An 18,306-nucleotide genomic window follows, 5' to 3' on the forward strand; every position below is an offset into this window, starting at 1 on the left:
GTAGAAGACTCCATCCCTTAAACTCTTAAAACTGTTTCTACTCCTAGTTTCAGTTGGTCCATTAAAAAAAGACGTATGTGTATATACCTGTGTGTTGTGTGTAGTTAAAATACATAAAAGCATTCGGAAGAACGTTACTTTCCCTTCTCACTCTGGGATTTATGTGTGTTTCATTGATGTAAACTTGTGTCTTGCTATAAGAAAGAAAAGAAACTCTGTGTTAAGATGAGAGGCATAGGATTGAAAAGGAAATAAAGTAACTAAAAAACATTAAGAGGTGCACTTTTCATTTTTGAAGATTACAATCTGTAATCATTAATTTTCTGAGAAGATTTGAATTAATTACGGGACACTCAAAATTCTTTACTCCCCTTGGAAATTACATTAGAGAACATAGAGGAGGTTTGGTCATGTTCTGGGTAATGCATGGCAATAGTTACTACAATTATAATACCAGAATTGAACATAAAGCTAACACAATTTAGGTCTAATGCTGATGGGGGCTACAAGTATATTTACTCTTTATTTGTAGGCATTTAGGATTGATTACCTCTGTGGGTATGATAGAATAACTGGATAAAATCCAGTAAGATAGTGTAGTAGACTTTATTGAAAGTTCTGCCTTAAATATTAAAGTGCTTTTTTTTCTTTTTTTTTTTTCATAGTGGTAGTCGTTCCTCTAAAACTTTTAAACCAAAGAAGAACATTCCAGAGGGTTCTCACCAGTATGAGCTCTTAAAACATGCAGAAGCCACACTTGGCAGTGGCAACCTCCGGATGGCTGTCATGCTTCCTGAGGGGGAAGATCTAAATGAGTGGGTTGCGGTGAACAGTAAGTAGCTGTTTTGTTTCTCCATAGATTCTGGATGAGTTTAATAGCCTCATTGTAGGTGAGTGTTGGGTGCCTTATATTCTAGGATCTAGTTAGTGACGTAATATGACAAGATAGTTGATGTATCAATCCAATTTATTTAAGCGTTATTTTGTTTCTGAATATGGTGTTTTGTGAAATTCTTGTTTCCTGTTTTAATGTAATACAAAGCACAGGTTTACTATTTTTAGTGGAATAATAATGACAATAATAATATTTATTGAACAGTAATTATGTCTGGCACTCTGCTTTCCTTTCTGTATGGATTATTTTATTTCAGCTTCACAATCTCATGATATAGGTACTATTATTATACCAATTTTGTAGATAAAGAATCTGAAACAGAAAGATTAGTAGAGGCTTGGCTCAAATATTGAGGTATAGAAATTTAGAATTTGTAGTTTTAGCTGCCATGCTAATTGCCTCTCTGAGCAGCATACTGTTATTTGTTTTGTACTTATTTTTTTTAAAAGGCAGTTCAGTAATGATCTTATAAAATGGGTAAAATATGTTTATGAAATAAATGTATGAGGAAGAAACCATGTATGTAAAAACTAAGTATTCTCTTGAGAATTGAATTAGAAAATTGAGAAATAAAAGTGGTACCTTATTATTAAAAGTTTACTGGAGGTGGCTCAGTGAGCAAAGTTCTCCCCTGCCATGCAGGAGCTCCAGGTTCATTCCCAGTACCTACCTATGTAAAAAAAAAAGATGTTACCGTCATTTGTGAAACAATTAATAGACTTTTATAATTGTTGGAGATTTATATGAATCTAGTAAAAATAAAATTAAAATTTAATTGAAAGCATACTTTAAATGTCTAGGCTTTGATTAAGGACAAACGAAGCTGTCGTGTTTTTTTTTGGTAATATTTTATGATATCTTTTTTTTTTTTTTCAGGGTTTTTTACCCCGTTTTTTTTTACATGGGCAGGCACCAGGAATCAAACCCAGGTCCTTGGGTATGGCAGGCAAGCATTCTTACCTGCTGAGCCACCGTGGCCCATGATATCTTTTTATAATTTGAAATATGTTACCAGGTTTGTAAATTGAGCTGCCACCAGCCAAGTTTCAGGAACAAGAAGATTTTATTGTGATGTTATAAAAGTACTGTGATAGCATTTGAAAAAGAACAGTATTGAATATAACATGGACCAAAAAAAGTTTAAATACTGTTTTCGTTTTCTAGGCTGCTTAAGCAAATACCGTAAAATAGGTCAGGTTAAACAATGGGAATTTATTTGCTGAAAGTTTTGAGGCTAAAAGAAAGTCCAAATCAAGGCATCATCAAGGCAGTGCTCTCTCCCAGAAGACTGTGGCGTTTTGGGGCTGGCTGCTGGTAATTCTGTTCCTTAGCTTTTCACATGGCAATGCACATGTGGCCTCTCTTGTCTTCTCTTACTTTTGTTGATTTCGGTTTCTTGACTTCCTGTGGCTTTCTCTCTGTGTGGATTTCACTCTACTTATAAAGGACTCTAGTAATAGGATCAAGACCCATCCTGAAGGAGGTGGGTCAGACCTTCTTTCATTGAATTAACCTTATCAAAGGTCCTATTTACAATGGATTAACTCCTGCAGGAGTGAGGAGATTTAAGAACATGTTTTTTCTGGGGTACGTACAGCTTCAAATCATGATACCTACTAAAGAAATAAACTGATTTGTTTGCTTTGTTGATAAAATCCATCTTACCTAAAAGGTAGTTCTGCAGCATATCAAAGACAATATTCAAAATAAATTTCCAGCATATATAAACATTTTTTTTGTTTTTTTATTATTAATTAAAAAAAAATTACAAGAAACACCAACATTCCCAACACATACACTCAGCAATTCACAATATCATCACATAGTTGCATATTCATCAGCATGATCATTTCCCAGAGCATGAGCATCAATTTAGAAAAAGAAATAAAAAGACAACAGAAAAATATAACAAACAGAAAAAAAAAAATTTTACATGCCATACCCCTTACTGATCCCTTTCACTGATCACTAGCATTTCAAACTAAATCTATTTTCACATTTTTCCCCCTATTATTTATTTTTATTCCATATGTTCCTCTCATCTGTTCACAAGGTAGATAAAAGGAGTATCAGACACAAGGTTTTCACAATCACACAGTCACATTGTGAAAGCTATATCATTATACAATCATCATCAAGAAACATGGCTACTGGAACACAGCTCTACATTTTCAGGCAGTCCCCTCTAGCCTCTCCGTTACATCTTGGATAACAAGGTGATATCTACTTAATGCATAAGAATAACCTCCAGGATAACCTCTCAACTCTGTTTGGAATCTCTCAGCCATTGACACTTTGTCTCATTTCACTCTTCCCCCTTTTGGTCCAGAAGGTTTTCTCAATCCCTTGATGCTGGGTCTCAGCTCATTCTAGAGTTTTTCTCAATCCATTGATGCTGAATCTCAGCTCATTTGGGTTTGGTTTTTATATATGTACTCTTTGTGCCTTTTTGTACCATTTATTTGAAAGTTTATTCATTTTAAAAATTTGAGGAAGGCAACAGAACTTTTGTGCCATGTGAGCTTCTGATTTTTCTACAAAGAAAAGGAAATCATCGTCTGTCTGTATTCTTTCTCTCTCTCAGTTGCAGAAAACCGAATGTCTGTACTACTGAAATGCCTAGAACTTTGTGAACTTTTATAATTCCTCAGACAGTCCACAATTCTTTTATAGCTGGACAAAAATTACTTTGGATTGAAGCATTAGAGGATCTCCTTTGAACATATCATTCTGCTTTGAAGATAATAGCATTTGACTGAAGTGTTAAATGCTAAAACTTTCCTAATTTATATTAATCTTTCCAAATGACACTTGAAGTGAGAATAGGGTTTGGGTCTGGACACATAATTCCACTCACTGACAGTGATTAAGTAAACATTTTGGATGCATAAAGAAATAAAGGGAATTTGTTGATAATTAGGCATTTAATTAATGGCCTTTTAGCTACAGTATGCTTGCCAAATGAAGAAAAATGGTAGAAGATGGGAAATCTTTACAAATTCAACAGCTCTTCTCACAGCAAAACCAGATCCTGATTTTGAACGTTCTGCTGGTTGAAAACTGAAAACAGAAGTGTTGCTTAAAGAAGATAAAAAGATTTAGGGTTCTAGAAAAAGTAGGATAGATGGCTTGTACATAATTTATGTGGCACAAAATTCTAAGGGCGTATCTTTGTTTGGGGAAGGAAACTAACATTTACTAACTGCCTGCTTTATGGTAGGCATTTATTTTTTAATATTCCATAATAAATCCACTTTTTTTGTGGTTGTTGTTTATTTTAATGATTAAAAAAGACGAGAAATAAAATCAACCAGACTGGTTTGGGAACTGAAAATTCATTCCTTTACCTTGAGCTTTACTTGCTTTTCACCCCCTCAAGGCCCCCATGGTGTCTTATTTCTACCCTTTTTCACATATTTATTCAGTTTTCCTTTTTTCAAAACTAGCTTCCGTTTTCTTTTCTTTTTTATATATATTTTTCTTTATTAGAGAAGCTGTGGATTTACAGAACAATCATGCATAAATACAGGATTCCCATAGACTACCCTGCCAACAACTTGTGTTGGTATGGAACTTTTGTGACAATTGATGATAGCACAGTTTTAAAATTGTGCTAATTAGAGCCCATGGTTTAATTTAGAGTTCACTGTTTGTGTAGTGTAATTCCAGGGATTAAAAAAATTTTTTTTTATTTGTTACCATATATACAAGCTAACATTTCCCTTTTTAATTATATATATAAGTACATATTTAATTATATATAACACATCTTTTAGTTGTTTTCAGAACATTGTGCTACGTTCACCGCTGTCCATTACTAAAACATTTCCACCATTTAAAATAGGAACTGTACATTTTAAGCCCTAACTTCTCATTTCCTATCCCCAGTCCATCCCTTCTATTCTAGATTCTGCCTCTGAGTTTGCTTATTTTAATTGTTTCAAATCAATGACACCTACAATATTTGTCCTTCCATGTCTGGCTTATTTCATTCAACATGATGTCTTCAAGATTCATCCGTGTTGTCACATGAGTCCATTTTGCAGCTGAATAATATTCCATATACTACATTTCATTTATCCATGCATCAGTTGATGGGAATTTGGGCTGCTTCCATCTTTTGACAATTGTGAATCATGTCACTATGAATATCAGTCTGCAAATATCTGTTCAAATCCTGCTTTCAATTCTTTTGGGTATACATCTAGTAGTTGTAGGCTTGCCCAGTCATATGGAATTCTATACTTAGCTTTCTGAGATACCACCAAACTGTCTTCTCCATTGGCTGTACCATTTTACATTACCAACAGCAATGAATGAATAAATTCATTTTTGAAGGTGGGAAATGACGTTCAGGGAGGTTAAGTAACTCAACTAGCAAAAATCATAGGTTTCCTCTGATGTGTGTGGAAGACACCTTAAGAATTGTTACTGCAAACACATTGCTAATAAATCTTAACTCATTGAAGAGTGAGAGGGCACTGGAAACTTTTTCTAATTAAATTCGGCAAAGTACTCATTACTGCTCTACTATTTTTTTTTATATGGGCAGGTACTGCGAAACAAACCCGGATCTCTGGCCAGGCAAAAACTCTGTCATTGAGTCATTGTTGCCCACCCAACTACTCTACTTTTAAGAGCAATTAATTTTAACTCCTTTTAAGGTCATTATGGTTTTTTTCTTCTGCTTCTCTGGAAAACCTTTAGGTTTTAAATGAGTATAGTGCTGCTCATGGGTAATTAACAAGATGAAAAGAATTAGAATTGCTTATTCAGGAGAAAATGGGGCTGAGTTCAAAGTCACCGTATATAGTATTTGTCCTTAAATTTATGGATAATGGCCTCTTAATGCCTGATAAAATTAAGCTGATATATTTTTTGTCCAGGATTATGTAGTAGGTTATTAGGTCCTGGCCAAATAGACTTCAGTGGTGATTGATGCTCCTTGAGATTTCCTTGAATTTGTTTACAACAAGTTCTTACTGACTTTGTTTACTTTATATTATAAGAATCATAAGAAAGGGCACGCTAAAGAGAAGCTGTTTGCTTGTGCAATAACTTGTGCTTCCCTTTTTGAAATACTCAAGAGATATCTTTTCTCTGCTGGGCTGTAAACTCAGTGAGGACAGATGATTATGTCAGTATTTTTGTCTCATTCATTTCCTACGAACTAGTCTAGTTTCTGGCATATCTAAGGGGCAGGCATTATCTGGGAAGAAATGATGGGATTAATTTTTGCTTGGTTTTGATAAGTCAAGGACACATGCTCTCCACTCTGGGGCATTATTTGGCAAACTTTCTGTAAAGAGTCAGATAGTAAATATTTTAGGCTTTACTTGCAGTATGGATTCTATAGCAGCTATTCAGCTTTGCCATTGTAGCACAAAAGTAGTCAGATGATGCATGACTGAAAGGGTGTGGTTTGTGTTCCAGTGAAACTTTATTTAGATAAACAGGTGGTGTGTCAGGTTTGGCCTGTGGGCCATAGTTTACCAATCCCTGCTCTTGGGTATTACCAAAATAATAATTAATGAATATATAAATACGTAGCTAATAGAGGAGAAAAATAGAATTATAAATAAACCTAAAGAACACAAGAAAGGAGAGAAAAAAAACTATAGAACAAATAAGCTTAAATAGATAGCAAATAGTAAGATCATGGATTTAATTCTAGATATTAGTAATTATATTATTAATTATATACTAATTAAAAGTGCAGAATCCATGAATAAAGAGACAAAGATTGCTGAGTTGGTTGCTTCCAAGAGATATGCTTTAATTTACTGGTGTGGAAAGTTTGAACACTAATCCAAAGAAAGCCAATATAATCATGCTTATATCAGATAAAATGGACATTAGGGCAAAATACATTAAAAAAAAGAAGAAGATTTTAAAATGATAAAGGGTGCAATCCACAGAGTATATAAAATTCTGAATTTGTCTCTAATAACATCTCAAAAATATAATAAAATTAGTTGAGAGACAAAAAGTAGAAATCCATGGTTATAATGGAATATTTTAACACTTCTCTCTCAGTAAATGAGAAAAAAATCTAGAGAAAAAAATCAATAAGGGAGGATGGTGGTGTAAGGGTAGTTTAGTGGTATAATTCTTGCCTGCTATGTGAGAGACCTGGGTTCGATGCCTGACCCATGCACTTCCCAAAAAACAAGCAAACAAGCAAAGAAAGAAAGAAAAAACAAGGAAAAATTCAACAAATGGTGTTGCAATAACAGATATTCACATGGAAAAAGAATGAAATGTGACCCCTGCCATACAGCATACACACACAAAAAAAAATCAATGAGGAATTAGAAAAATTTAAGTAACATGATTAACAAATTTGATCTAAGGGACACATGACCTGACTTCAGAGTACATACATGCATATTTTCAAAAATTGAAAGGATTCAAATCATATAAAATATGTTCTCTGACCATAATGGAATTTAGCTAGAAACCAAGAACTGAGAATAGAAAATCTGAACACTTATAACTCTTTCTAAAGAGTTGGAGTCTAATTAAAAACCTTACTACAATGAGGTTTCCACCAAACTTTTAAGACAGAAATAATACCAGTCTCTCTCAAGCTCTTCTAAAGAATGGAAAAAAGGCTACTAGTTTTATGAGTTCTGTGTGGACATTAAGAGAAAAGGAAATAGGTCAGTCTGGCTTACGAACCTGATGTAAAAATCCTAATAAAAATATTAACAAACTGAATCTAGCAGTATACAAAAAGTATATCATGACCAATTTGAGTTTATTTGAGGAATGAAAGGTTATTTCAACATTTGAAAATCAGACATTACAATTCACTACATGAAATGAATTGAGGAAAAAAAATCATATGATCATCAAATACATGGAGAAAAATACTTGATAAAATTCAAAATCAATTCATAATGTAAAAACTTGGCATATAAGTAATAAATTATTTTCTCCTGATCAAACATAAATATTTACAAAACCTATAGCAAACATCATACTTAAGAGTGATATGTTGAAGGTTTTTTTTTTTTCAGATTAGGAATGAATTAAGGATGCCCACCACCACCAGTTCTGTTCACTATTTTCTAGCAAGAAGAAGAATTAAGCATAATGACCAGAAAGGAAGACAGAATACTTTCATTTACAGCCAATATGAATATGTAGAAAATCCCAGATAATAGGTAAACTTAGTAAAGTTTTTGGCTCTGAGGTTAAATTATGTATTCATCAAAAATATAAAAACCTAGGAATAAATCTTATGAAATATATGGAAAACTGTTTCTTTATAATTAATGCTCTTTATACCCTTCTTAAGTTTATCTATGCCAAAGGTCATTAATGTATTTTTCTATGCTATTTCCAAGAAACTTTACGGTCTTTACATTTACCTTTATGTGTACTGTCCACCTGAAATTGATTTTTGTGTATGATGTGAGTGAAGAGTCTCATTTCACTTTTTTCCATAGAGATAACTAGATGATTCAGAACTATTTTTTTTAAAGAATGCCCTTTTCCTGGAGTCATGGCTTTGTCATAAACCAAGTGTTTCATCTATGCTTGCATCTGTTTCTAGACTCTAGTCTGTTGCATTGATCTATTGAGACCATGCCGTCTTATTCACTGTGCTTTATAAATCATGATATGCAGTCCTTCTGCATTGTTCTTTAAGAGTGTGGTCCTCTGCATTTTCAAATTTTAGCCTTTTTTGGTGGCATCCCACTGGAATTCCATGATTGTTGATGAGGTAGAGCATCTTCTCTTCATGTGCTCCTTGAGCATCTGGAAACTTCTTTTGTGACGTGCCAGTTCAAGACTATTTCATTTTCCTACTGTGTTGTCTTTTTCTTATCAATGTATACGAGTTCTTTACATATTTGGAAACAAGATTTTTGTTGGTCGTATGTATTGTGTACAAGTTTTCCCACTCTGTAACTTGCCCTTTTGCTCTGTTAAGGATGTCTCTTGATGAACAAGATCTCATCAATTAGTCCAATGTAGTCCACTCTCATGGTTTCTATGTATGCTTTTCATCTGTTTCTTTTAAAGGAAAAAATGTTGATAAACCTAAGATTCTTCTTGATAAAATTAAAATTCAATTTTTCATTTTAACCATTCTGTTTTACTAATAACTGAACTTTGCTTTGCAGCTGTGGATTTTTTCAATCAGATCAATATGCTTTATGGAACCATCACAGACTTCTGTATGGAGGAGAGTTGCCCGGTGATGTCTGCTGGCCCAAAGTAAGACATGATTAATGATTAGTTGTCATTTTTACTTTATGGTTCTTAGATAAAAGGAACGTTTTTTGATCATACGATTTCTCTCCTTAGTGACTCCTTCAGTGGTTTGCCAATAATTAATATTTCAAGTCCAGATCATTATTATGAGATTTATGCCTCCATTGTATTATTAGCTATCTTGCCTTTCCTCCAAGTCCTAGTCCTTCCAGACTAGATTATTGAAGTTATCTTGGTGTTCTATTTCTTATGCTCTTAAAGTTTGCTCATTCTCTTTTCTCTCTTGATTATTTTTTTCCCCTTCCTGTCATCTTCTGCTAATATTTTTAAAAGCCATAATCATCTTCAAGGCCCAGATCAAATGCTTCCTGATACTCAATAAAGCCTTCAGATTTCTTCACACTAGATGTGATCTTTCTATTTAACTTTTTTGTCTTTATGGTGATTACGTTTTTTTGTTACATTATATTTGTTATACTAGTTATACGTGTCTTATTCAACCTGTTGATTTTCTTCTTTTAAATTCTTTTTGGGCCAAGGACAGGTCTGTCATGTAATTAGCACTCAAATGTTGGTTGGATCTATTAATTTTTGAAACTTCACCAGTAATTATATCCATTACTAATGAAAACAATAGCAGCTACCACTCATTTAATGCTTCCTAAGTGTTTTAGGCCTTTATATGCATTGCATCATTTGCTTCATACGGTAGCCCTATGAAGTACAAACACTTGTCATCTTCATTTTTTAAAAAAAGAAATTGAGTCTTAGAAAGGTTTAGTAACTTGTCCAAGGTCCTATTAGCAGTCAGTGCCTGGGACGAAACAGTCAATGCCAAGGTCAAAATATGGGTCTGTTTGATTTTATGGCCTGTACTCTTATTTGCTACACTGTACTGTTTCCTTATTGTAACAGTATTAACTAATGTTTAAAAGGCATAAAGAAGAGAAAGTTTTATTCTTAATGCTGACTTTTTTTTTTAAAAAGGATATTTTCCCCCTCCCTTCCCCCATTATATATGAGGTATGAATATCAAACCAAAACACCACAAATTAATGGCTAATCACTTACTCTACTAATTTCTTCATTGCTCAAAATATTTTGGGTAACTTATAAATTGCCAAATCAGAGTCACATCACTAGTGATCCAAGAAATTCAGATTTATTAATTTAGAGTTATATTATCTTTTGACTAAATCGTGTTGACCATTATTCCTCAGATTGACTGCAAATGAGTATTGCTTTTTCTCAGAATCCAGTACTTTTCAATAGAATGACAATGCTATCATGGAGGTTGTTCAAAATGATATGCTTCTAACTCTGGCATTTTTAAAAAGAAGTTTTTAAATGCTATTGAACATCATTGGAATAAATGTGTAGCTTCCTAAGGTAACTATTTTGAAAATAACTTATTTTGAAATAATTTTAAGTATCAGAAAAGTTGCCAGGACAGTACAAAGAACTGTCATATTCCTTTCACCCAGACTCCCTGTTAACATTTTAATGCATTTGCTTCATCACCCACTCTTTTTATATGTATATTCATTAACATTAATGTTTTACTGAACCTTTTGAGTAAGTTGTAGAGATGTCCAATGTGTATTTTCCAAAAAACAAGGATACTTGCTACATAATCAGCCTGGAAACTCTCCAAATCGCTGCCTCCTGTCTACAGACACCATTCGTATTCATCAGCTGTCTCAACAATACCTCATTTTTCCCTTTCTGGTCTAGTAGCCTATCAAGGAATGTGTATTGCATTTATTTGTCTTATCTCTTTGTGGTATCTTCAATTTGGAACAGTTCCTCAGAGTTTCCTCTATTGTCTTTTTTGCAGAAAAGAATTATATAAGGTGTAACCACCGTCTTTTGAAAGGTCTGTTTACAAGGTTGGCCCTTAGAATGGCATCTAGGAATTTGAATTTCAGAAAGTTTCCCACTGCCCTAATTGATAGAGTGGCTCACTGTGTCTAAACTGTTTGTATAACGGTATGGTTTATGGTGAATACCCGCTTTCCTTTTGAGAAAGTCTGGCATTTCCATACGTGTCAGCAAGCAGGTACCTGTATGATCATCCTCCAATAAAAATCCCGGGAATTGAGTTTCTAATGAGCTTCCCTTGTAGCCAACATTTTACATGTGTTGCCAAAGCTTTTTGCTGAGGAATTGAGTTCAATCCTGTGTGACTCCTGGGAGATAATTCTGAAAGCTTGCTCCTGTTTTCTTCTGGATTTTGCCCCATGTACTTTTTCCCTTTACTGATTTTGCTTTGTGTCTTCTAGCTATAATGAATCATAATCATGAGTATGACTATATGCTGAGTCTTGTGAGTCCTCTTAGATAAGAGAACTTGGGGGGTGGTCTTGGGGAGCTGTGTTAGCTTTATATTTTGTAGAATCACCCTCATCCTGGGTCTGTCTGATGTTTCCTTTATGACCACCTTTAGGCCATGCATTCTTGGCAGGAACATCAGAAATGATACTCTGTTTTTTTTCAGTGGATCATATTAAGAGGCAAAACACAGTGTTAACTCATCCTATCATGGGTGATGTCAACACTTGTCATATTGGTGTCTTCCAGGTTTCTTCACCTTAAATTTATCATTTTCCCCTTTGTAATTGACTAATGTTTCATTGGGAGGTATTCTCTGATTATACCAATATCCCATTCCTGTGACACGGGAGAATTACTGCCACTTCGAATAGTGTTCTTCCCTGTCCCCCACAAAAACTTTCTCTAAATAACTGGTCCAGGAAGAAGTTCATATAGTTCTTCCGAAGTTATAGGCATAGGATCTATACAAATCTGCTACAAAAACAAAAAATGATTATTGAATTAAATAATCAAATGGCAGATAAAGAACATTCACCAGAAAACATTGCCTCTGAGTGTAATAAAACTTTGATCAAATGCAAAATAATTCAAGAGCTGATAGCAGGAATATAAGAGCTCAGGAAAAGTATAGTGGTAACATAAAGAAATAAACATAAGCTAGCAGCTCTGAGGAAAAGTGTTTAAAAGAAATGAAGACAATACTAAAAGCACAAAGGTGTGTATGAACCTTTACTCTTTTTTAGCCCATGGAGATGAGTAGCTGCAGAGTCATCCATAATCCAGTTTCTATCACCTACCTCTTGACAGACCTCATCCTGGAGAAGTGTGTTCCTTGGCATTTACCCAGTAGGGTGGACCATGTACTATGGATAAATGTCCTCTGCAAAACTTGTCCAGGATCTCCTGTTCCAAGTGCTTCTTTTGGTCTCCTTCACTCCTGTTTGAATTTAAGTGCATCAGGAAACCCTTACTGTCATGGTGTGATTGAGAGACACAGGTGCTTCCTGGTTTTATCAAAGATAGCATATGTATTTCTGTGTTTTTGTTTTTTTGTGTGTGAGCTGATTTGTTAGAGGAAAAAGGACAATTTTAGAATCAAATCCTCTTTCAGTACTTTTTAATTCTGGTTAGTATTACTGCTGTTTATTTCAGGTGTTTATCACATGGGAAAATAAATGGTTTTAATTTTGCTATTTATATGATTAATTATGCTTTTAGAAATTAAAAAACACCTGTCTTTTAAGAAACCACGTTCCTCAAGCTTTATTTGAATGCTGCGTTGGTTTTTGCTGCCTGTGTGTATTTGTGTGTGTGTGTGTGTTTAACCTTAAGAATAACTATAGCTGGTTTAAATGCAGTATTTTCAGGAATAGGCATAGATTTACCCCTTCCCTCCCTCTTTCCTGCCCTTCCATCTCTTCAGTTTGTTGTCCTTCCCCTTCCTTCTTACCTACCTTCTCTCCTTCTCCTCCTGTACCTCCCATACTTCCTTCCTTCCTGAGTCTTAACTATTGCCTATTGTTCCTGCTAAACAGATGTAGTCCTGGTCATGGGTGGCCATTGTTAATAGCAGTTGCAGATTTGCACCAAGGGGAGGCATTTGTTAATGCTTAGCACTAGATCCTTGCTAAGTAGTATTGAGTGATGACTTATAGGACTTCGTTTTCCATTTCTAATTGTCATTATTAATTATCAAGAAATGGTAAATATTTTGGAGTTTACAAGTTGATATGTTGGTGACAGCAATACATTTCAAAAGAGAATAGCCTTTCAAATCTGAAATAAAAAATTAGGGAAGATGAGGAAAGTGATTTTATATAAACATGGCAAAAGAAAAAGAAACTATCAGGGAATAATAGTTAAATTCCCTAGAAGTAAAAACTATGTATAGTTGTTTTATTTATTTATTTTCATGAACTTTAATTTTAAAGGAGTTTCAGGTCTAGAAGATGGCTACAACTCTTACCATTCATGGTCTCTATCTCCTAAAAGAATTGAACATGATTAAATATACTTAAATCATAGTACGACTTGTTTTATTTTGGAAAGAACCACTTTATAGGCACAGTGATTAAAGAGTAAAACAGAATGCCAAGAAATGTTAGGAAATCTCCATTTGGAGACCTTCAAAATGGATTTAATAGTTATCCCTGTTGCCCAGAGTTGCCAGTATGGTACGCTATCTTGTTTTGGATTATTGTTCTGAGGTGTAAGTGGCCATGATTAAATAGAAATTATCCTTATTTATCCTACCTCAAGGTAATTGTCATGTTTTAAATAACCCTGTAGCATTTTTTTAACCTTAATTTTATAATTTCTTTTGATAGGGTCACTCACCTATACCTATCATCTATTCACTCCTAATCTGGGGACCAGGTTAGAAAAACATAATTGACTTAAAGAAAGAAACTAAGTGGCAGAAGTTAGCTTTTGGTAAACTAAAAGTGTAAATGCTAGTTCAGTTTAGAGATTTCTGTACTTTAATGTTTTAGCTGTTTGCTTGCTATTCTTAATTTTAAGGTTTAGATTCTGGGTGTTGTGTGTGTATCTTTAATTCTATTAAGGTTCTTAAACTGTTTTTATTAATTGTTTGTTTACTTGTTTACAAGTCTGAATTCTCCAGTAGTTTATTATCCTTAAGGGTAGGGAAACTGTTATATTAGTTTCCTTTAGTATATGGGATCTCTTACATGGTAGGTGCTCTTTAAATGTTTAGTTAGCAAATGGTTTGTTTGTTGTAAATTCCCCAAACTCACAGGTATTTTTATTTGGATTGCCGGTTTGCTTTAAAGGCATATTTAGCTTCTCAATCAAATGTACACAAATATTGGATCATTCTATTCTTCATCTTCCATGTCATCCTCTATCTTTAACCGAAAACTTAAAGCCCCAAAGTTAAAAAGTTAAAGAGACTTGTACTGCATAAGAAATGATGTCTTTCAAGGAAGAAAAACAGTGATAAAGTTCCAAGATGGTCATCATAGAACTGGGAAGTAAGCTAGTTTTTTCCCTATAGCATCATATGACTCTAAAATCTAAAGGTTATATGTGAAGGAAGGCTAAGTATGAAAATTAAGACATGAGGAGAGCATAGAAACAAGCACAATAAGTTTAATGGGGTCTACCTAGTTGAGATCATGATAAATGCAAAATAGACCACTGGCAATTTAAAAATACATCTTTACGTTGAGAAGCAGATTGTTTAAAACATGTCTGTATACATTTTTTATATATATACATATATTATGTGTATATAAATATAATTATATATACACACTATGACAATATGATATATATACACGCCATGTATAGGTAAATTCTGATACTCTGTGTGTTTTTATCTTTGCAATGCAGATACGAGTATCATTGGGCAGATGGAACAAACATAAAGAAGCCTATTAAGTGCTCTGCACCAAAGTATATTGATTACCTGATGACTTGGGTTCAAGACCAGTTGGATGATGAGACGTTATTTCCATCTAAAATTGGTATAATTATTTGGTATAATTGGGATCTGTAATGCTTGATCTAATTTACTCTATTTATAAAATTGTATGTTCCCTCTCCCCCAGTCTAGTTGAAGAGGCTGTGTTTATGTATGTATATGCTATATAATTACCAAAAAGAGGCACACAAACATTTCGTAACCCATTTTACTTGCTTTAAGGTCAAGTAAGCAAGTTATCCTGTGCGAATTGATTTTTATCTCGTTAATTTAGCATTTTTAAATACATATTTGTTGAAAGGATAGGTTTATTAGAAAATAAATGATCTTGTTTATGCTGCCTAAGGCAGTCATTTAATTTTAAGTTTTTGGTGATATTCAAATTAAATATCACTGAATTTATTTCTAGTCAAAGAGAGCTTAAAAAAATGATAATTGTACCATTAAGTTAAGGAGAATAAAGTTATCTCCCTGCTGCTTAAGAAACCCTTTCAGGAAGAAGTCCTACTTAGAGGTTTATTGGCTTTCTGGTCTAGGAATCATACCAGATTACATATATATCAACATATTTCTAATTTTGCATATTTAAATAAGTATCCTCTCTATTTCATTCCTAGTTATCATGAACATTTAAGATAACCTCAATAATGACAAAATTATTTTATTAGGATAGTAACAAAATCTGTCCTGTATTATGGGAGAAGAAAAGAATGGATATTGGGTAAGCAGCTAATAACATCTGCCATGGTTATATCCATTTCTTATTTATGGAAAAAGTTTATATGGCTTGTATTCAATTTTACATTATATTTGTGGCAAAGAGAACTTGGAATATATTTGGACCTACAAAGTAAATCTTCAACATTTCTGAAGTCAAGCAATATGAGAAGAAAACAAGATTTAAGGGTTTGGTTGGCATGTTATCAGCTAAGAGATTTTTTTTTTTTTAATTTTACACTTGCTTTAAGGGCAGCCCTGTTCAAGTAGAAATTATTCACATCTAGACAATTCATATATTGTTTCTTTGTAAACTTTCTGCCACCTTTTTTTAAAAATTATTTTATTTTTTTAAATACCAAAAAACACCAAACGCAAACATTCCTATTTTGATCATTCCGTTCTGCATATATAATCAGTAATTCACAATATCATCACATAGTTGCATATTCATCATCATGATCATTCCTTGGAACATTTTCTGCCACCTTCTTTTAAAAAATTAAGAATTTGCTCTTCTAACAATAAACAACTTTTTGAACTATATTTTATGCTTTTAGTTTTGAAAGCTTGGTGTGGGGGAAGAAACAGCAAAGTAAATAATTTCTGTTTTTACATACTGTTTTAAATGCATTTATTGAATCCTTTACCACATGGGAGGCTCTGTAATAAAAGGGCTATTTTTCAGGATTGAAGGGCTTACATACATCATAGTGATTTTGAATGACCACCCTAACCTTATTTTTTATCTCCCCAAATATATATATATACACATATATTTTTGTATGCTGTGTGGCAGGGGTCACATTTCATTCTTTTTCCATATGAGTATCCCGTTGTTGCAGCACCATCAGTTGAATTTTTGTTGTTGTTGTTGTTGGTTTGCTTGTTTATTTTTGAGAAGTACGTTGGCCAGGAATTGAACCTGGATCTTCTGCATAGCAGGCAAAAAGTCTACCATTGAACTACCTTCACACCCCCTCCCCAAATATGTTTTAAATATATATTTATTTTCTTTCTTTATCACATGGGCAGGCACTGGGAATCGAACCCAGTTCTCCGGAATGGCAGGCGAGAATTCTGCCACTGAGCCACCGTCACACTGCCCTAAATATATTTTAAACTTTAAATTTTGACCCAATTTTAGATTTTCAGAAAATTTGCAAGAATTTTGCGAAGAATTCCTATATCTTCTTTACCCAGATTTTTAGTTAACGTTTTACCACATTTGTTTTATCCTTCTCTCTCTCTCTCTCTCACACACACACACTTCTGAGCCATTTGAAAGTAAGTTGTATATATGGCACACATGGCACCCTTTACAGTCAATACTTCAGGGCATATTTTCTTAGCAAGTTACAGCTTAACTGTTAAAATCAGGAAATTAACACAAATCTTATTCACATTTCTCAAATTTTGCCAGTAATATGCTTTATAGCAAAAGAAAATCTTCAATATTCGTTTTTATTTAGTTATGTCTCTTTAGCCGCCTTTAATCTGGAATATGTATACTTCAATCTTTTGTGGGTTTTCATGATGTTGATATTTTTAAAGAATGTAGGTTCATTACTTTGTAGAATGTGCCTTCATTTTGGTGTGTCATGTTTTCTTGAGAAACTTGTGTTTCAGCAGATTGAGTTATTTTGCTACTTTAACAAAGTTTATGGAATTTTGTTTATTTCTGGTTCTGTATTTGTTTAATGCTGTAAATGTGGTCTGATTCATAAAACAATGAGTCGGATTGAACAGACAGCAGCTATTTCCAGGACAAATGTAGACCTGGAGTAGTAATGAAATATTTCCATAGTAAAAAAGTATAAAAAGATGTTGCAAATATTTTAAATAAAACTAAACATGGTTAATGCATTGTTTGTGTTAAGCAAATATTTGTATTGAGACTTGATGTTAATAAATCTGAGGATCTGAGGGTGAGTCTTAGCTCTACTCTTAGACATTTACTGTTTCTTTTGTAATAAACTGGTGGCTAATGTTAGAGAAATAAAGGACCATAATGAAGACTAGTTCTTATTCCATGGAAACTTTAAAGTTTATTTTCATTCATGATATGTTAAGAATTTCCGAAAGGTCCCATGGATATAGAAGAACTTCATGAATACTTTCATTTTCATCCTTGTCTTTATAATTTTTGTTTCTATTTTACTTGTTCTCCTATCTTATTGTTAATAGAGGGAATTGTTATTTTTCTATTTCTAGGTGTCCCGTTCCCAAAGAATTTCATGTCTGTGGCAAAAACCATTCTCAAGCGCCTGTTTAGAGTCTATGCTCACATTTATCATCAGCATTTCGACCCTGTGATCCAACTTCAGGAGGAAGCACATCTCAATACATCCTTCAAGCATTTTATTTTTTTTGTCCAGGTAAGCTGAATTAGGAAGACTTTTGTACTTGTCTTTAGAGTTCTAAAGTGACCCATACTGTCGAGATAGAATTTGCTTTATCTTTCTCATCTGCACGCTCTCTTACACTTGCCATGGTGCTAAGGATCAGGCCTTCTGTTTCAGAATTCCATTAGTCTCCTAGCAGGTGGCATGCAAGTCTAAAATGTATCTGAGAGGTCTCCCCTTAGATTTGCTTCAGTTTATAGGTTATAATGGGACGTCTAAATAAGGAACATGACTAGTCTGGCAGACCTGTAGGTGAACTTGGTCCCTTAATACTTTTTAGCACT

The 18,306-nt window shown here is 33.6% G+C and overlaps 1 protein-coding gene across 2 annotated transcripts in view; it reads left to right on the top strand.

Annotated features, from left to right (window-relative positions):
* The window catches only part of MOB1B (MOB kinase activator 1B), a 160,305-nt gene that overhangs the window by 133,427 nt on the left and 8,572 nt on the right, over positions 1 to 18,306 (top strand). For both annotated transcript variants that reach the window (XM_077137058.1, XM_077137059.1), the window contains 4 exons: positions 666 to 832; positions 9,031 to 9,124; positions 14,810 to 14,943; positions 17,832 to 17,995. In XM_077137058.1, the coding sequence (XP_076993173.1) occupies positions 778 to 832; positions 9,031 to 9,124; positions 14,810 to 14,943; positions 17,832 to 17,995 (447 nt within the window). In that variant the 5' untranslated portion in view covers positions 666 to 777. The remainder of the gene's footprint in view (positions 1 to 665; positions 833 to 9,030; positions 9,125 to 14,809; positions 14,944 to 17,831; positions 17,996 to 18,306) is intronic.

This window comes from Tamandua tetradactyla, chromosome 19, assembly GCF_023851605.1.
Source record: "Tamandua tetradactyla isolate mTamTet1 chromosome 19, mTamTet1.pri, whole genome shotgun sequence".
Classification (NCBI taxonomy): domain Eukaryota; kingdom Metazoa; phylum Chordata; class Mammalia; order Pilosa; family Myrmecophagidae; genus Tamandua; species Tamandua tetradactyla.